Here is a 21,080-nt window from a genome sequence, read left to right on the forward strand (position 1 = left end):
CCTGTTTGGGTTCCTTCAAAAGCAGAAGAGGGAGTCAAAGCACCAGAGCTTGAGTTGAGCAGCTGCTTGACATCAGGGTTGGGATCCAAACCCATGTTCTGCAAAAGCAGCAAGTACTCTTAACTGCTAAGTCATCTTGGAATCCTATGAGCCCATAAGTTTTCAGTGTCCTCTAAACATGACAGGACAGTTTCCCTCTTGAACACACAGAAGCCAGTGTTGTCTGCCCAAGACCTATATGCAGGGGATCAAGCCACTAGATTTTCTACAAAGGGAGAGAAAAAGGGTTCATGAGCTTCTAGCTGAGGAGCTATTGACAGTTAATGGATAAGGAATAAGAAGATCCCATTTTCTTTAATGTGAGCCATGTTAAGTTGCTCATACTACTGTGGGTGATCCCACACCCATGCACATGTGAGAAACACTAACTAGACATGGGGTCAGGGGATAAGGAGATAGACAGAGAGGATAGATAATGAGAGAGAAGGGGGAGAATGAAAATCAGGGAAGGGTGGAAGGTAGAGGGTAAATTGGGGAAGAATTAGGGGGAGTGGTAAGCAAATAGAGTCAAAAGACATTATGTGCCATGAGAGAGTTTGTCTCAAACACTAAGATGGAGAATGCTAGAGGACATTCAACTATCTGCTGTGGCTTCTGAATGCATGCACACAGGGGCACGCACATATGTATATGTGTAGACATAGCACGTACACACTCCAAACCAGGAGGAGGACTAGCTGGAAAGAAGATCAGCAAGAGGGACAAGAATAAGAGAAGATAACGATATTTAGGAGGATGTGTTCATAGTACATTGTATACAAGTAAGGAATTATCCAATTTTTAATTATTTTTAAAGAATTAGTTGCTTTATCAGTAATTATATGCACTAAAGAAACTATTAAAAGAGTAGGAAGGACACTTGCTTTGGAGAAACAGATGTGTAAAGATATCAAAAAACGTTTTAAAGGTACACAGGTCTAATAAATTATATCACAATTGTTTTTAAAACAAATATTTAACATCTACCACTCTTAGTTCCTATGTTTGATTAATACCTGAGTTCTTGGGGTCATTTGCAGCAATTCAATCAATAAGTTGGAAACAGAATCCATAAAATGTTGATACTACATATTCTCCCAGACTCCATGTATAGTGACATCTCTACATACAAAAAATGATCTCACCAATACTGACAGAAGGGAACTGGGAAAGGCCACAATCCTGGGCTTATTATAGTAATGAATGTTTTAACTTAAGAAACTGATTGGTGGGCTTTTAAAAATTTATGTTAAACTTACTTATCAATGGTCAACATAGGCATGTCACTGTATGTATGACAAAAACCTTAAGGAAAAATTTTTCTTCCAGTATTCAAAAGCAGTTGTTCTACACAACAAAATACTGTTCATAACACTAAAGCATGAGCAAAATCCTGTGTATCTTTGATGTTACACTCTGTCCTATCTGTAAAATAAATCTGGGCTTGGTATGGCATCAAGAACCTTTAATTCTAGCAGAGGCAGAGGCAGGTGGATCTCTGTGAGTACTAAGCCAGTCTAGTCTACATAGCAAGCTCCAGAATAGCCAGAACTACATAGAGAGACATGGTTTCAAAATAATTAATGATTAATAATAACAATAACAACAACAACAATTTCACTGAAGGAAAATAAAAATACATAGTCATTTTATTACAGATGCGGCAATTAAGCACATGAAAAATGTGTTTTATTTCAGAATACTTAAGGAAATACATTGAAATACATAGTCACAGTAAACTCACCAAATGGGATAAAATCTTAAAGGACTATTCATATAGTGAACACGTCAGGATGGAGAGAAACAGCCACTTTCACGTTCAGCTGGTGGGAATGCAAAAGGGAGCAAACACATCACAGTTGGCATTTCCTAAATTGTTCTTAAAATATTCATCTATAACTCCTATATTACAATTTGAGTTATTAACAAAAGGTGCTTAAAATGCATAACTATATAAAACTGACATATATATTCACAGCAGCCTTTGTCATATGAAAAATCTATAAAGAAACTTTTTTAAATAAATTAATAAACAAACATTAGTTGAGCCATACAAAACACTATTCAGCAATAGTAACAAGTTTTCATATGAGCATCACTGTTGAATCTTGAAGTAATTATACAAGATATAATATATATATACATATATAAGCATTCACGTTTTGAAGGCAATAATTTAAAATTCTAAATCATGTAAACTAATATGTTGCTTAAGAAAAAGCAGAGTCTGAAGATGTGACTCAGCAGTTGAGACCACTAGATGTTCTTCCACGAAACCTGGATTCAGTTCCCAATATCCACACGATGGCCCACAACTATTTGTAACTCCAGTCCTTCTCCCTCTTCTGGCCTCCCAAGCACTAGGCACATATACATACATGCAGAGAAAATACCCATACACCTAAAAGTTAAAGTTTAAAAACAAAATCACTGGTTTCCAGGAGAGGTAGGAAATGCTAATAAAGGGGCACATTATAAATATATAGATGACAGGTAAATTCGCTTTTATAACTGTAATGATTTCAAGGCTTTACCAAATTGAGGTTTTGTTTTTGAGATAGAGTCATGTTATGTTGCTCCCAATGAGCCACAAACTCCTGGGCTCATAGACTCCTCATTCTTCTGCCTTTCTAGAAATTTGAACTCCAAGCACATGCCACAGTGCCATGCTATGTCCTTTAAGTATCAATCATGCAGATGATACAGAAATAATGCCGTGAAAACTAGCCCAAAACAGTATACCTAGATGCCCTGCTGTTCTCAAAACATTTTCACAACCTGATATGGGTTCCATCATCTTTCTACTCAGAATCTGAGAATCATAGCCTTGCTCCACCGACAGCCAGTCTTGGTAAGTAATAAAAGTTACTACCCTTCAAATCACAAGTAAGGTCAGAATTATACCCCACCCCACAGAATCTTCTTCCTCACCTTGTTTTTCTGATTGAACAACTTTGGCCTATGGCAGAACTGGGGGAATATAGGAATCCACAAAATCATTTCACTGTTTTCTCTGACAAAAAAACCAGAGCCACAGGAAATAGCTAAAAAGAGCTTGAGAATTTGTCAACTCACACAAAATGACTAGAGCATCTGTGGGTGAACTTTTAATAGAAGCATGTTCCAGGGTCAGAGAGTTGGCTCAGTAGGTGAAAGGGCTCACCAAAAGGCTAATGACCTGAATGCAATCTCTGGAGCCCACATGGTAGAATAGAATCAACTCCAAAAGCTGCCTTCTGACCTCCATACAAGTACTACAGTCCATGTGAAGCAAGCCACATATATGCATAATAAAGAAATGCAGTATTATCTTTGCATCCATTAACTCAGTTCCTGTCCTAATCACAAACTGCTACCCTATACACTATTCAGCACATAGCCAACGGCTCCAGTACAAGGCCAGCAGAAGAGACTACCCTCAGCAATGCTAGGAATTATGTGACATCCTGGTGGAAAAGTGGACAGAATTGTTCAGGTGGCACAGAAGTACCTGGGGTTGTCATAACACACCTCTTCGTGAAGACTTCTTACCTCTCAAAAATCATAATCACTTCAGTAAGTCAGGAACACAAAACCCAAAAAAGTCTTTCCTGTGAGGGTAGGTGCAGCCATGAAAATTAGACCAATACTCCACACAGCTGCTTCAAACAGAAAGTGAGGAAATCGATGAAATTGGTCCACCCCTTCATGCTGACATCACAGGTCGGCTGGTAAGTCACAGCACAGAGTGAGCAGAACGTTTAAGATCAAAGGAGCATAAACAAACTCCCTTTTCAAAAGTTAGGTGAGAGTAAAGCATCTCACAAGTTGGTGGGTTCCAGCCTGGAAATATTCATCAGGAGCAAGGTGTGAGAACAAAATCTGTCCTGAACAAGGTTATCCTTCCTAGCAAAGTTGAAAGCACAACTCAAACCACACTTTCTAAATAAGATTACCACCCTGTAAGGAAAGGAGGGGTCTCCAAAGCTAAGGCCGGAGCAGTGTAAAGAGGTCTGCATCGCTAAGCACTCAGCAGGGACAGTCAGCCTCCTAATCCTCCAGGTGCTAAGAGTAACAGGGTTTCTACCACAGACACTGCAAAAGGTATAAATCTGGACATGACCCTGGGCATACTAAAAACTGGAATGAGTCTCCTCAAAGTTTCCCACATATCTGAAATAACCTCCACTTCTGAAACTTAAATGAATCTTTGAACTCAGAGAGGGCTGTGAGTCTACCCCAGTGTTACTACACTTGTAAATCAGCACTTTTTTTGGAGCCAAATTTGAAAGAAGTTTTATTAAATACTGGCCAGGATGATGGACACTGGCCAGGTACTTACCTGGGATGCTCAGAGAATGGCACCAATTTATGTTAGTCAGGTGCTTATAAAAGCAAAACCCACAAGGCTGCATACCTACCAGCCTTGCCCAATCAGGAGCAGGCATACATCTTCATGCATTTTTTGCCTATGTACTGTGATAAAGAACATCCTAAGCAGCACATTTCTTACATGATAAAGACTCTTCTTAGGTGTGAACTCGCTGGTGTCGGACAAGATTCGATCTACGGCTAAAGGATTTCTCACAGCCATGGCACTCATAAGGTCTTTCTCCGGTGTGAACCCTTTGGTGCTGAATCAGGTCAGACTTATGGGTGAAGGGCTTGCCACATTCACTACATTCATAAGGCTTTTCTCCACTGTGGCTTCTCTGGTGTTGAATCAGGCTAGCACTCTGGCTAAAGGACTTCCCACATTCACTACACTCATAAGGTCTTTCTCCAGTGTGCAGGCGCTGGTGTTGAATAAGGCTAGCACTCTGACTAAAGGCTTTCCCACATTCGATACACTCATAAGGCTTTTCTCCAGTATGAACTCTTCGGTGCTGGATGAGGCTAGAGCATTGTCTGAATGCCTTCCCACACTCTTCACACTCATAGGGTCTCGTGCCAGTGTGAATTCGTTGGTGTTGGATGAGGTCAGATTTCCGGGTGAAGGATGTGCCACACTCCCCACATTTGTAAGGCCTTTCTCCAGTGTGAACTCTTTGGTGCTGGATGAGGATGAATTTGCGACTGAAGGATTTCTCACATTCACTGCACTTATAAGGCCTGTCACCAGTGTGTACTCTCCGGTGTCGAATGAGGTTGGAGAACTGCCTGAAGTATTTTCCACACTCGCTGCATTCATAAGGCTTTTCCCCACTATGAATTCGCTCGTGTTGAGTGAGTTCAGCTTTGCAGCTAAAGGCTTTCCCACAATCGCCACACTGGTGAGGCATTTCTCCAGAGTGGACTCGCCTGTGTCTGATGAGATTAAATATCTGTCTAAAGGATTTCCCACATTCATAGCACTCGTACGGCCTTTCTCCAGTATGGATTCTGTGGTGTCTAAAGAGGCTAGAGTTTTGTCTGAAGGATTTGCCACATTGTTCACACTGATAAGGCCTTTCCCCAGTGTGGATTCTCTGGTGTTCAGTGAGGTTGGATTTGTAGGTGAAAGACTTTCTACATTCCTTACACTCATAGTGTACTCTACCACTGTGGTGTCTCTGATGGTAAATGAGTTCAGATTTATAGATAAAGGCTTTTCCACATTCAGTACACTTAAAGGGCCTTTCTTGAGGACAAATTCTGTCTTGTGTGTTGAGGCGGCACTTTTTTCTGAAGGACTTCTCATTCTGAGTGTGCTCATATGTCCTTTGTCCCGGATGACTGTCCTGGTGCTGAGCAAGTTTGTAATTGCAGGAGAAGGCTTTCTCATACTTGCTACACTCAGACGGCCTTTTCTCAGAGGAGGCACTTGAACACTGAACAAGTCCCTGTGTGCAGCTTGAAACTTTTTGGCATTCACTGCCCTTACAATGTTTCTTTCCATTCAAAAGTGCTTCCCCACTCTTGCTGCTGCTGTGAGGCTGTTCATTACTACAAGTGTCCTGCTGCTGAAGACAGCCTGTGGAGGGCTGTTCACTATGACAAGCACCCTGTTGCTGAAGACAGACTGTAGAGGTGAGGGCCTCCTCCCCATCCTTCCCACAGATGAATGGCTTGGTCAACACATGGGATATGCAGCTTGACATAGCTGAAGCCTTGTCAGGATCCCTTTCACAGGACTTTCCTCCACTGTAACTCTTCTGATACTGGTTATTGTCTTCATTTAAACAGGAACCTGTTCTGCCTGAGCCCAATGTCAGAACAGGATGTGTGCTTAGGAACTCAGTCTGGTGCACAATGTCTTCCAAAGCTGGGACAGGTATCTCAAAGAGATGACTCTCCTGGGGAATTGGACTTTTGTTACATACCACCCCTTCTGCAGGTGCATTAGGCTCACAAGTTACCTCTTTACTCCCCATTCCAGTGCAGGAACCTGAAATCAGAGAAATACATGTGGAGATGCTAATGAAATCATGCTGGAGAGGGAAAAGTCCATCACAAAGGTAAGCTAGACACAAAAAAAGCAAAAAAACAGCTGGATTTAGATTACACCTTACTCTAAACACTTGGCAATCTAAGGCAAAGGGCTTATAAGTCTGAGGTTAGCCTGTGCTACATAGAAAAGGGGTTATCCCAGAAAAAAAATGGAGAAGAGGCAATGAACGCACTGAAGTGTTCTAAAAACAAAAGAGCTGCAGACATACTGAGGGAGCTGCTTTCAAATACAGAATGGGGTATATCACATCAGACAAAACACATAGGAATAAGGTATAGGAAAAGACAAGCAGGGTCTCCACGCAATTTCTCAGCCAACAGCCTCCACCAGACTGTTTCTTGGTGATCTATCTATACTGAGCAAAAGCCCCCAAATGAAGTTAGTGATCAAGGACTAATGAAAGCTGTATAAGTACCTTATAACACCTTATGTCAAAACTAACAAGCAGCAGAGCATCAAGGTAGCCAAGAGTCAAAAGTTGCAGGTGCAATCACAAGATGCCAAAGAATTAAACAAGGAGTAAAGGTGGTAGAAATGAGATATGGATAACTCCTTTACTAAAACACTGTGGGCACTCTGCTGCCTCCTGATATAAAGTAAACATGGCCTTCTCTGGATGCCTACCACAAGATCTGGTCTCCTTTAAGATAATCTTGCCTTCTCAACTCTATGAAGCAATCAAGACTTTTCCTCATCCCTAACCACATGGGAAATGTAAATGTAAATATTGAGAGAGAGTGAGTGACCCACACTAACTCATAGCAAATTAATATAAAATACTACATAGGAAAGAAAACATAACAAAATACCTAAAGAGTCCTTCAAGAATATCTCCCGATTCATTTTAAAATAAATGTGACAATATTGGCAATTTCTCACAAAGGCAGCCATAGGAAATGACAACTAAGCCTGGTGCATGTCTTTAATTCTAGCGTTCAGGAGGCAGAGAAAAGGTAGATCTCTATGAGTTCAAAGCCAGCCTAGTCTACCTAGTAGTGAGTTCCAATACATCTGGGGCTATGTATAGAAAGAGAACTCAAAAAAGCAAAGAAAAAAACAAAAAGGAAAAAAGAAAAAAAGGAAAAGACAACTCCATGAAATAGGCAGAAACCAAGGAATAGGACATTATAGAGAAAGTTTGAGACTTGTTATGACTCCTAAGTTAGCAATTACTTTCAGGTAAAAAGGTAGATGAAACCCTGGACACTGGGAGCCATGCAAGGACCTTACCCAGAGATGCCACAAGTGCCAAGTTTTCCAGCATCACATTGCAGTACAGGAGTCTCTGGGCCTTATCAAGGAGCACCCACTCTTCCTGGGAGAAGTGAATGGTCACATCCTCAAAGGACACATCCTATCACATTGGAAACAATTCAGCTTATAATCGGCTTCTCTTTCAGAATTCCAACCACTCCAATCTTCTTGCCACAATATATATCTTTGCTCTCTCTATTTTCCATCTCATATCAGAGGAGACACTCGTCCATTGATGCCTAGTCTCTGTTCACTGATATTGTACCCTTCCATGGAAATACAGGGAGATAAACAGAAAGATGAAATTTGGCCTAGGATAAAAGCTACTACTCCCTTTTATCAGTGCTGTGGCTGTCACGGATACTAGTTAGGGAGAAAAATGTTTCAGAGAGAAGATAGGCTAACTTGAATTTTGTCTTCTCAGATAATACCCCCGAAGATCCTAAAAATCTTCCAGACCCAAGGAACATGGGCTCACCTTTTTATCCTATGACTCCTTACTGGTCCTGGGACAATTAGTTCACACTACCTCTGCACATTTGTACATGCAAGAAGTCAATGCTGAGTGACATGTTTAATTGTTTGTACCTTATTTGTTGCGATAAGCCTTCTCAATAAAACTGGAATGCACCGGTTTACACACTGGCTAGACCATGAACTCCAGGGATCTACCTGTCTCTGCTCCCCACCCTCAATCCCAGTGCTGAGGTTATAGACATGGTCTACAGGGCCTACGCATTGTATGGGTGCTGGAAATCTGAACTCAGGTCCTCATCCATGAAAAGAAGCTCTTTACCTACTGAGCTATCTCCCTAGTGCCACACACAGCATTCCGAATCATACTTTTCTCATATGATTACATTCCCACAGCCACACCCTCAAGATTACAAGGCCCTGAATAATAGGGGAAAAAAGGAACTTTATGATCCATTTCCTTCTGAAGAATCCAATGTAATGCACATCTCCCATCTAATCCTATCTGCCCAGGAGGAAATATCAGGCCTGAGTATCACTCCAGGTTCTCTCAGTCTTACTAACTACTCCTGCACAGCACCAATACGTAGAAGGATGATGGGCAACATTTAACTCTAGCCCTGACATGTGAAGCTGCATGTTATATTACCATAGAACTGGCCCATATTCCTGCACATCCTTCACCCTATATACAACCGAACAAGGATTTGCAACTTCCATTTCTATGTTAAGACCTTGAGATAATAATTTTGCACTTCCACCTCAAAAACATAGACCTCTTTGTTCCACACACCTCTCTAACCGTACTCACATACAACCACAATTACACATTGAAAGCAACCCCTTGACATACCTACTGGTTACTCAATACATAATTTTAGGGGTCTTCGGGGGGGGTATTATCTGAGAAGACAATACCAGAGAGTCCTTGGGGAATTCAATCAGGATCCAACCCGTAACTCCTACCCGTTCCTCTCACAGACCCCATTACAAAGTAGCCCCAACCCTGTTATAATGGTATCCTACCTGATGCTATTCTTTGGTTCAACCTCACCTACTGTGGTGTTTTGAATAGGTTTGGCCCTCATACTTGGACCACAGGGAGTGGCACTATTAGGAAGTGTGGCCTTGTTGGAGTAGGTGTAACCTTGTTGGAGGAAGTATGTCACCATGGGGGCAGGCTCTGAGGTCTCCAATGCTCAAGCTATGTACAGTGACACAGTCTCCTTCTGCTGTCTGAAGATCAAGATGTAGAACTCTAAGCTCCTTCAGCACAAAGTCTGCATGTACACTGTCATGCTTCGTGCCAGGACAATAATGAACTAATGTTGACGTTTGGTCTTTTACTGTATATTGTAATGCTAAATACTGACCCCCCAAGGCCTGGTTGCCCACAGAGACTACACATACATGTACAACATGACCTTGTTCCTTAATTTAAAATTATTGATTAAATAAAGATACCGACAGCTAATTGCTGGGCAGAAGAGACATAGGCCAGGTTTGGGGTTATCAGGGCTTGAGGTCTGAGCAAGAGCATGAAAAGAGAGAAGAAAGTGGAGAGAAGGAAGCCGCCATGGGATAGGTGAATCATGAGAACATAGCCACGAGGGCTAGACAATTGGAGTTAAGAGCTGCCGAGATGGAACATGCAAATTATACCTCGGGGTTATTAATGGAGAAATAGATTTTAATAGCACAGAGGGTAGATATCTGCCCAGCTCTAGTGCTGATTAAAGCTTTTGATAATAATAAAAGTTGTATGTCTTTTATCCAAGAAATGAAGGCAGGGCAAAACTCCTGATTGAGATTAAATATTTCTACAACAGATTAAACCGGTGAAACTATAAGCCAGCCCTAATTAAATGTTTCCACCTCTTCACGGCAATAAAACCCTAACTAAGACACCAGCCAACAATCACCAGTGGAAGTTAGGTAATTTGACTCATGCCTATAATTCTAGTACTTGGAAAATTGTCACAAGTTCAAAGCTAACTTGGGCTACATAGTGATGCACAAGGCCCCTTTTAACCCAATACAAATAGCAGAGATAGCTGAAGAGATGAAACCAGATGTTATGTCTAGAAAAGACACTAAAACCTGTCACACTACCGGTAAGTTGTACCATGTGCTCCAGGATTCCAGTTTCCCAGAGTCATCGATCCATGCTGGAGTGGGCTTTTGTGGACAAGGGTATCTAGTGACCCCCCATTTCTGTAAGTAACCCCAATAAAACTCACTGGCTCACCAAGTTGTACTGTGGTCTATCCTCAAGTCCTTATCTGGGACTCACAGGATTAGTGTCAACACAACATTATTTCCCTTATTTTACAGTTGGTTTCCCATGCAGCAGCCAGCAACAAACAAGGAGCCTGAGGAGAATAGGTTGGCTCACCAGCCTCCTCTACATCCTATTGTTGTTTCCCCATATAAAGTACACATTCTGGTTTTCAGAGAAATATTCTGGGTCTGAGTGCTGCACCTCACTGATCCTTATTCCAAGGAGAAAGGAGATCTATCTACACATGTCTAAGTAATTCAGTCTCCCCTTCAGGCACAGCCACATACTAGCATATGCTGGGGGAAAAGTAACCTTCTACACTTCTGTTCACGCTTGCCAACAATTTCATACAATTTGCAGCCTCTGGGTTGTGTATCTAACCTGTTCAAGACTACAAGACTCATGTCTATTAGAGCACACTGAGATAATAGACCAAGGACACCACTAAGCTAAAAACGGTATGGGTGTAATGAGGGTAAAGGCAGAATTTACTTACCAGGCCAACCTCCATAACTGGTTCTGAAATTAGGGGAACCTGAAAAAAGGAGGAGGCTGTTAGAATCTAGCAGCCATAGGCAGTCTTCACAGGCTTCAGCCATGCAGTGACCCTGCCCATCCTGGGGTCAGAAGGCCTGGGATGACTACAAATCTATGTGATGGTCCACAGTTCTGAATCTCACCTGAGAGCTGTCACACCTGTGACAAATACACTACCCTCTCCCACCTCTCATGTCTCCCCCTGTTGGTTCTTCCTCTGAGTAACTTCAGGAAAATTTAGAATCCTATTTCTGAACAGGACCTCTGTTCACAATTCTTACTGGTTCCCGGTGTCGAAGACTTAAACTCAAATTTCTCAGGAGCAAACTGACCTCACAACCGCTTCATCAAACACTTGGATACTAAGACTCTGTATCTTCCCTGCCTAGCTGCCCTTCCAGGTCTTTGCAAGAGTCATCCCTCTGCAACACTCAAACCCCAGCACACAGATAATCCTCCTGCCAGCGACACCAGCTAGGAGCTTCAGGGTCGTAATGAGGCCTCTACCGGTGCTCTTGCGATCGGGTGAGAGCCACAGGGCACAGCACTTACCTGGACCAGGTTCCTGTGCGTGGCCACAGCCATTGGATTCTGCAGAGGAAGCAAGGACCAGGTCACCGAGGTCTCTTCCATAGGCAAGGCTCGGGGCACTTGGGCGGAGTCGCTGGGCCTCAGCCGGGCCTCCTTACTGCAGAACAGCTCTTGGCTCTCCGCCATCCGAACAGCCCACCGCGCTCCGAGCTTCTGTCAGGTAAACAAACCCCAGAAACGCCAAAACGATCGCCAAGAACGCCACGCTGGAAGTCCAGTTCCAGACAAGAATCACAAAACCGCGTGCGCACACTTACACACACACATAGACCGAGAGAGAGAGACATACACCCCCAAAATAAGAATAAATGCCGAATTTCCATTGGCTCAACTCCGCCCCCAACATCTCGCGTATTGCATCCCGGGAAATGTAGTTTCCATCACTCCCCAGGCAGGTACTCTGCCCCCAAGCCTGACTCCTGTGAACTTAGTTTTAAAAGAAAACAGGCATGCTGATGTGAGTTTGTGACTACAGTTTTCTGAAAAGGGAAACATACTTAAATGAAGCTGTTCTAGTGTTTCTGGGATCTGCTGTATGGCTGATAACCTCTGTGATGGTACCTTATTTCAGACACCATGAAGTCTGTTGTGCATCAAGAGGCTACAAAGAAACAAATTCAGATGAACATATTCCATGTAGTAGTTTAGGTGCTATATGTGTGTCTGTGTATCTGTATATGTATTTGTATCATCTGTATCAGTATCTGTATGTATACACTCAGGGATTTCATGATACAGGTCACATGAGGTCATTCCATCTATGATGTATGGGACTTTATGGTGTTTCAGATATTAATGGGTCACCCTTGCACCTTTAAGAACCCCTCACCAGTGCTCTCACACACAGTGTGTGTGTGTGTGTGTGTGTGTGTGTGTGTGTATGTGTGTGTGTGCGTGTGTGTGTGTGTGTATTCATCATACACACATACCCATACCGTGTCAGTACACATACACATATGCATGCAAAAACTGTTGGTTAGGCCATAATATACATTTTTATTGCTGTTCAAATTCTTTCAGTCAAAAGCATTGGTAACAGAATTTGTAACTCTCTGTATGTTCAGTTAATGACAAGAATAAAACAGTGTTAATTGGGTACATTATATGGAACATAAAGAAGAATGTTTAGACTACTCTAACACAGAAGCTAAAAGGACATTTTTTCTTCTTGTTCCCAAAGACAGGTGCTTTCTTGACTATTTCCTAGTTATTATGCCCAATGCATATATCCAGTTTTATATTTTTCATTTAACATTTCTTGCTCAACATCCAAAGAGACAGTTGCCTTAAGAATTTTTTATGAGGACCCAGCTATACCACTCCTGGACATATAGAAATGCTCCAACATCTAACAAGGACAGATGCTTCACTATGTTCATAGCAACTTTATTTATAATAGCCAAAAGCTGGAAAGAACTTAGATATCCTTCAACAGAGGAACAGATACAGAAAATGTGGGTACATTTACACAATGGAATACTACTCAGCTATTAAAAAAATGACTTCATGAAATTCTTAGGCAAATGGATGGAACTAGAAAATATCATCCTGAGTGAGGTAACCCCGTCACAAAGAACACACATGGTATGTACTCACTGATGAGTGGATATTAGCCCAAAAGTCAGAACACCCAAGATACAATTCACAGACCACATGGAGCTTAAGAAGAAGAAAGATCAAAATGTGGATGTTTTAGTCCTTCTTAGAAGTGGGAAAAAAACACTCACAGTAGGAAACATGGAGACAAATTGTGGAGAAGAGATTGAAAGAAAGGCGACTGCCCCACCTGGAGATCCAGCACATATTCAGCCACCAAACCCAGACAATATTTTTGACGCCAAGAAGTGCATGCTGACAGGAGCCCAATATAGCTGTCTCCTGAGGATGCTCTGCTAGAGTCTGACAAACATAGAATCAGATGCTTGCAGTCAACCATTGTACTGAGAACGGGGTCCCAAATGCAGGAGTTAGAGAAAGGTCTGAAGGAGCTGAAGGAGTTTACAACCCCATAGGAAGAGCAACAATTTCAACCAACCAGACTGCCCAGAATTCCCAGGGTCTAAACCACCAACCAAAGAATACACAAATATGGAGCCACGCCACGGCTCCATCGCATATATAGCAGAGGATGGCCTTGTCAGGCATCAATAGGAGGAGAGAGGCCCTTGGTTCTTTCAAGTCTTGATGCCCCAATGTAGCAAAATGTCAAGGTAGAGAGGTGGGAGGATGTGGGTGGACAGGGAAGTACCCTAATAGAAGCACGGGGAGACATGAGAGGATAGCAGGTGTCTGGAGGGGAAACAAGGAAAGTGGGTAACATTTGAAATATAAATTTTAAAAACATCCAATAAAAGAAAAAAGAAGAAAAGAATTTTTATACTCACCATGTCTGCCATTTGCCCCAAATACAATATGTCAAGAAACTGCTGAATGAAAAATAAAAGAAATTTTAAAACGACATGCCTACTATTAGATATGTTGAAATTTAGTTGTACATATGAGGGTGAGCACAACCAAGCACAGGAGATTCCAGAGTGAACATGACCCTGAGCTAGGCCGTGCTAGGAGAGAGGTTAGGGGAGAGGAGAGAAACAAGAGACAAGGGTAGAAAAACGAGTCATGTAACCAAAATAGCTGGATTACATAGTAAAGGACATCTGGAGGGAGGACAGTCCAGCTCCTGAACTTGAAAGTCGTATTCTGCAACAGGTAGGGACTAAGAGAGAACCTTTTGGCCAGATCCACTTTGGTCTGTTAAACAGGCACTTCAGTTAGTTATCGGTTCCAGGTTTGAGACCTATTATCTGGGATTTGGGCTGGAAAAATGGGCAAGAGCTTCTGCTCTTGAAAAATAATCAGATTCAATTCCAAGTACCTACATGGTGGTTCACCACTTTCTGTAACTTCAGTTCCAAAGGATCTGACTCACTCTTCTGATCTCTGCAGGTACCAGCCCGACAGAACTTGCACAGATACACATATAGGCAAAATACCTATACCCATAAAATTAAATTAAAAAAATGGAATTCATCACCAGATGTGACCTATTTTATATTCCTGATGAAATGACTCATTAGGTTATATCTACACAATTTAATTCCCAATTTAAAAATTATACAATGAAATAATTATTTAAAATGTTTGTCTTTGGGCCTGAAGAAATAGCCCAATAGTTAAGCGCATCTGTTGTTCTTATAGAGGAATGGATTAAGTTTTCAGCACCCAAGTGGCAGTTCACAACTATCTGTAACTGAAGTTACAGGGAATCTAACACCTCTGGTCTCCTCAGGCACCTGGAAACACATGATATATGTACACACATGCAGGCAAACACTCTTTAACCAAAGGTTAGAAAAATTTTTTAAAGAAACCTGAAACTTTAGTCCTCTGAGAGTTTGGTTCAAATTTTTATAACACAAAATTCTAGGATGTTTTGAGTACAGCAGAAGCATTTATAAGACCTAAAACCTGTTTACTTACACAGATGTGTTCATTTAGAGAAGTGTTTCAATAGTCATCTGAAGACTGGACACAGATATAACAAAATAAAAGGGGTGGAATACCTCTTCCACCACTGGCAAAGATCTTGTGCAAATTCCAGTCAGATTCACAGAACCCTCCACTGGCATCTGAGATCTTGTCACCAATTCCAAAATATGATTCAACATTGGAGGAAAACCAAAGCATGAACTGAAACACACACACACACACACACACACACACACACACACACAGACACACACACACACACACACACATCACAACCACAGTCAAGAGTAGATAGAGAATGAAGGCATGCCTGCTCCAAAAATACATTATTTATACAGAATTCTCTTGACCCCTTTTATTCACCATTCTCCTCTTGTCTCTAGAATATTTTTTCTACTTTCTCTTTATTTATAGGGAGTCTTCAAGACAGGGTCTCTCTGTGTAACCTTGGTTGTCTTAGAACTAGCTCTGTAGACCACATTGGCCTCAAATTCACAGAGATCTACCTGCCTCTGCGTCTTGAGTGCTGGGATTAAAGACTTGTGCCACCATCTCCCAGTTCAGAATATTCCTATGAGCTATAAAATCTTAAGAAACACTCTTAGGAAAATAAAAAGCTTGTGATGTCTCCAGCCTTGAAAAAGTTTCTTCATTACATAGAACAACTTTTTCTGAACCTTTCCACAGAAGAAACTATAACATATATTGGGATATCTTTGTTAAATTATTGCCCTGTTTTGACCTGTGATTTGAGTAAATTAATCTGCTGCATTTCACCAAGGGAAGCTGCAAAAATTCACTGTCTTCACACCCAAAGGCCTTATTGGGTGAACAGACCATGCATTTTTAGCATGCTACCATGTTCACACAGTCACAAAATCATCAAATGGTACGTTTCTTAAATATGTCCCCATCACTAAATTGGGAGTTCAATTCCAACATCTGCATTTTGAGAAAACAGAAACACTCAGATAATATGAAGTGGCTATTTAATAAAAATTTGTATATATATGTTAATAGCAGCTTTAATCACTACAATCAAGAAATATATGGAGACAAACCATTAAGTATTCTTATGTATTCAGATATGTGTGACTCTCGTGAATATGACATTACCTGGAAGTAGCCACATATATGATTCCATTTTTTCCTTTTTTTTCAACTTTATTAACTTGGGTATTTCTTATTTACATTTCGATTGTCATTCCCTTTCCTGGTTTCCGGGCCAACATCCCCCTAACCATTCCCACTCCCCTTCTGTACGGGTGTTCCCCTCCCCACCGTCCCCACATTACCATACTCCCCCCAACCATCCAGTTCACTGGGGGTTCAATCTTGACAGGACCAAGGGCTTACCTTTCAACTAGTGCTCTTACTAGGCTATTCTTTGCTACCTGTGTGGTTGGAGTCCAGGGTCACTCCATGTATAGTCTTTGGGTAGTGGCTTAGTCCCTGGAAGCTCTGGTTGCTTGGTATTGTTGTACATATGGGGTAACAAGCCCCTTCAAGCTCTTTCAGTCCTTTCTAAGATTCCTTCAACGGGGGTACCATTCTCAGTTCAGTGGTTTCATGAAGGCATTCGCCTATGTATTCTCTGTATTCTGGCTGTGTCTCTCAGGAGAGATCTACATCCAGTTCCTGTGAGCCTGCACTCTTTAGCCTCATCAATCTTATCTAGTTTGGTGGCTATATTTATATATGGGCCACATTTGGCTCAGGCTCTCAGTTGGTGTTCCTTCTGCTTCTGTTCTAAACTTTGTCTCCCTATTCCCTGCCAAGGGTATTCCTGTTCCCCCTTTAAAGAAGGAGTGAAGCATTCACATGTTGTTCACCCTTCTTGAGATTCATGTGTTCTGTGCATCTAGGGAAATTCGAACATTTGGGCTAATATCCAATTATCAATGAGTACATACCATGTGTGTTTTTCAGTGATTGGGTTACCTCACTCAGGATGATATTTTCCAGTTCCATCTATTTGCGTATGAATTTCATAAAGTCATTGTTTTTGAGAGCTGAGTAATATTCCATTGTGGAGATGTACCACATTTTCTGTATCCATTCCTCTGTTGAAGGGCATCTGGGTTTTTTTCAGATTCTGGCTATTATAAATAAGGGTTCTATGAACATAGTGGAGCATGTGTCTTTGTTATATGTTCAGGCATCTTTTGGGTATATGCCCAAGAGAGGTATAGCTGGGTCCTCAGGTAGTTCAATGTCCAATTCTCTGAGGAAGCAGACTGATTTCCAAAATGGTTGTACAAGTCTGCAATCCTACCAACAACGGAGAAGTGTTCCTCTTTCTCCACATCCTCCAGCATTTGCTGTCACTTGAGTTTTTGATCTTAGCCATTCTCACTGGTGTGAGGTGAAATCTCAGGGTTGTTTTGATTTGCATTTCCCTTATGACTGAAGATGTTGAACATTTCTTTAAGTGCTACTCAGCCATTCAGCATTCCTAAGCTGTGAATTCTTTGTTTAGCTCTGAACCCCATTTTTAATAGGGTTATTTGTCTCCCTGCAGTCTAACTTCTTGTGTTCTTTGTATATTTTGTTTATAAGCACTCTATGAGTTGTAGGATTGATAAAGATCTTTTCCCAATCTGTTGGTTACCGTTTTGTCCTAACAACAGTGTCCTTTGGCTTAGAGAAGCTTTACAGTTTTATGAGATACCATTTGTCAATTTTTGATCTTAGATCATAAGCCATTGGTGTTTTGTTCAGGAAATTTTCTCCAGTGCCCATGTGTTCCAGATTCTTCCCCACTTTTTCTTCTATTAGTTTGAGTGTATCTGGTTTGATGTGGAGGTCCTTGATCCACTTGGACTTAAGCTTTGTACAGGGTGATAAGTATGGAAAGATCTGCATTCTTCTACATGTTGACCTCCAGTTGAACCAGCACCATTTGCTGAAAATGCTATCTTTTCTCCATTGGATGTTGTTGGCTTCTTTGTCAAAAATCAAGTGACCATAGGTGTGTGGATTCATTTCTTGGTCTTCAATTCTATCCACTGGTCTATCTCTCTGTCTCTATACCAATACCATGCAGTTTTTATTACTGTTGCTCTGTAATACTGCTTGAGTTCAGGAATGGTGATTCCCCTGGAAGTCCCTTTATTGTTGAGGATAGTTTTAAAAATCCTGGGTTTTTTGTTATTCCAGATGAGTTTGCGAATTGTTTGTCTAACTCTTTGAAGAATTGGATTGGTATTTTGATGGGGGATTGCATTGAATCTGTAGATGGCTTTTCGTAAAATGACCATTTTTACTATATTAATCCATGAGCACGGGAGATCTTTCCATCTTCTGAGGTCTTCTTCAATTTCTTTCTTCAGAGGCTTGAAGTTCTTATTATACAGATCTCTTACTTGCTTGGTTAAAGTCACACCGAGGTATTTTATATAATTTGGGACTATTATGAAGGGTGTCGTTTCCCTAATTTCTTCCTCAGCTGGTTTCTCTTTTATGCAGAGGAAGGCTACTGATTTATTTGAGTTAATTTTATACCCAGCCACTTTGCTGAAGGTGTTTATCAGGTTTAGTAGTTCTGTAGTGGAACTTTTGGGATCACTTAACTATACTATCATATCATCTGCAAATAGTGATATTTTGACTTCTTTTCCAATCTGTATCCACTTGATCTCCTTTTCTTGTCTGATTGCTCTGGCTAGAACTTCAAGAACCATCTTGAATAAGTAGGGAGAGAGTGTGGAGCCTTGTCTAGTCCCTGACTTTAGTGGGATTGTGTCAAGTTTCTCTCCATTTAGTTTAATGTTAGGTAGTGGTTTGCTATATATGGCTTTTACTGTGTTAAAGTATGGGCCTTGAACTCCTATTCTTTCCAGGACTTTTTTCATGAACGGGTGTTGAATTTTGTCAAATGCTTTTTCAGCATCTAATGAAATGATCATGTGGTTTTGTTCTTTCAGTTTGTTTATATAATGGATCACGTTGATGGTTTTCCGTATATTAAACTATCCCTACATGCTTGGGATGAAGCCTACTTGATTATGGTGGATGATTGATTTGATGTGCTCTTGGACTCAGTTTCCCAGAATTTTATTGAGTATTTTTGTGTTGATATTCATAAGGGAAATTGGTCTAAAGTTCTGTTTCTTTCTTGGGTCTTTGTGTGGTTTACGTATAAGAGTAATTGTGGCTTCCTAGAAAGAAAGTGCTCCATCAGTTTCAATATGTGGAATCGTTTGGACAGTATTGGTATGAGGTCTTCTTTGAAGGTCTCATAGAATTCTGCATTAAACCTGTCTGAACCTGGGCTCTTTTTGGTTGGGAGACCTTTAATGACTGCTTCTATTTTGTTAGGAGTCATGGGGTTGTTTAAATGGTTTATCTGTTCCTGATTTAACTTCGGTACCTGGTATCTGTCTAGGAAATTGTCCATTTCCTGCAGATTTTCAAGTTTTGTTGAATATACGTTTTTGTAGTAGGATCTGATGATTTTTTGAATTTCCTCTGACTCTGTAGTTATGTCTCCCTTTTCATTTCTGATTTTGTTAATTTGGACACATTCTCTATTTCCTCTCGTTAGTCTCGTTAAGGGTTTATCTACCTTGTTGATTTTCTCAAAGAACCAACTTTTGGTTCTGTTGATTCTTTCTATGATCATTTTGTTTCTACTGGGTTGATTTTAGCTCTGAGTTTGATTATTTCCTGCCTTCTACTCCTTCTGGGTGTATGTGCTTCTTTTTGTTCTAGAGCTTTTAGGAGTGCTGTCAAGCTGTTGACATATGCTCTTTCCTGTTTCTTTCTTTCTTTTTTGTTTTTTGTTTTTTTTTTATTAGCTTTAGTATTTCTTATTTACATTTCGAGTGTTATTCCCTTTCCCGGTTTCCGGGCAAACATCCCCCTAGTCCCTCCCCCTCCCCTTCTGTATGGGTGTTCCCCTCCCCATCCTCCCCCCATTGCCGCCCTCCCCCCAACAATCACGTTCACTGGGGGTTCAGTCTTAACAGGACCAAGGGCTGCCCCTTCCACTGGTGATCTTACTAGAATATTCATTGCTACCTATAAGGTCAGAGTTCAGGGTCAGTCCATGAATAGTCTTTAGGTAGTGGCTTAGTCCCTGGAAGCTCTGGTTGCTTGGCATTGTTGTTCATAAGGGGTCTCGAGCTCCTTCAAGCTCTTCCAGTTCTTTCTCTGATTCTTTCAACAGGGGTCCCGTTCTCAGTTCAGTGGTTTGCTGCTGGCATTCGCCTCTGCATTTGCTGTATTCTGGCTGTGTCTCTCAGGAGAGATCTACATCCGGCTCCTGTCGGCCTGCACTTCTTTGCTTCATCCATCTTGTCTAATTGGATGGCTGTATATGTATGGGCCACATGTGGGGCAGGCTCTGAATGGGTGTTCCTTCAGTGTCTCTTTTAATCTTTGCCTCTCTATTCCCTGCTAAGGGTATTCTTGTTCCCCTTTTAAAGAAGGAGTGAAGCGTTCACATTTTGATCATCTGTCTTGAGTTTCATTTGTTCTAGGCATCTAGGGTAATTCAACCATTTGGGCTAATAGCCACTTATCAATGAGTGCATACCATGTGTGTTTTTCTGTGATTGGGTTACCTCACTCAGGATGATATTTTCCAGTTCCAAACATAAGCCTACGAAAAAAGTCATAAAATCATTGTTTTTGAAAGCTGAGTAATATTCCATTGTGTAGATGTACCACATTTTCTGTATCCATTCCTCTGTTGAAGGGCATCTGGGTTCTTTCCAGCTTCTGCCTATTATAAATAAGGCTGCTATGAATATAGTGGAACACGTGTCTTTTTTATATGTTGGGGCATCTTTTGGGTATATGCCCAAGAGAGGTATAGCTGGATCCTCAGGCAGTTCAATGTTCAATTTTCTGAGGAACCTCCAGACTGATTCCCAGAATGATTGTACCAGTCTGCAATTCAACCAACAATGGAGGAGTGTTCCTCTTTGTCCGCATCCTCGCCAGCATTTGCTGTCACCTAAGTTTTTGATCTTAGCCATTCTCACTGGTGTGAGGTAAAAT

The 21,080-nt window shown here is 41.2% G+C and overlaps 1 protein-coding gene across 2 annotated transcripts; it reads right to left on the bottom strand.

Moving 5' to 3' along the window:
* Nucleotides 1–1,654: 1,654 nt before the first annotated feature.
* Zfp551 (zinc finger protein 551) lies at nt 1,655–11,911 on the bottom strand. Of its 2 annotated transcripts, XM_003748741.6 has the most exons (5): nt 11,547–11,911; nt 10,954–10,992; nt 7,679–7,802; nt 4,532–6,385; nt 1,655–1,862 (listed from the first exon to the last, which is right to left on the bottom strand). In XM_003748741.6, the coding sequence occupies exons 1-4, from the start codon at nt 11,709–11,711 to the stop codon at nt 4,548–4,550; spliced, it is 2,166 nt and encodes a 721-aa protein (XP_003748789.1). In that variant the 5' UTR covers nt 11,712–11,911; the 3' UTR covers nt 1,655–1,862; nt 4,532–4,547. The 2 variants fall into 2 exon arrangements, with proteins under 2 accessions (XP_003748789.1, XP_017445432.1); XM_017589943.3 differs by having other exon boundaries at nt 1,655–6,385.
* Between the last annotated feature and the right edge of the window lie 9,169 nt (nt 11,912–21,080).

The sequence above is a fragment of the Rattus norvegicus genome, chromosome 1 (assembly GCF_036323735.1).
Source record: "Rattus norvegicus strain BN/NHsdMcwi chromosome 1, GRCr8, whole genome shotgun sequence".
Taxonomy (NCBI): domain Eukaryota; kingdom Metazoa; phylum Chordata; class Mammalia; order Rodentia; family Muridae; genus Rattus; species Rattus norvegicus.

What these genes read in the sequence shown, in the direction of transcription:
- Zfp551 (XM_003748741.6), bottom strand. Translation starts at nt 11,711, where the DNA reads ATGGCGGAGAGCCAAGAGCTGTTCTGCAGTAAGGAGGCCCGGCTGAGG. An exon ending in CGCACAGGAACCTGGTCCAG is followed by an intron (nt 10,993 to 11,546) that starts GTAAGTGCTGTG and finishes TCCTTTTTTCAG; the next exon opens with GTTCCCCTAATTTCAGAACC. An exon ending in GGCACTTGTGGCATCTCTGG is followed by an intron (nt 6,386 to 7,678) that starts GTAAGGTCCTTG and finishes CTCTGATTTCAG; the next exon opens with GTTCCTGCACTGGAATGGGG.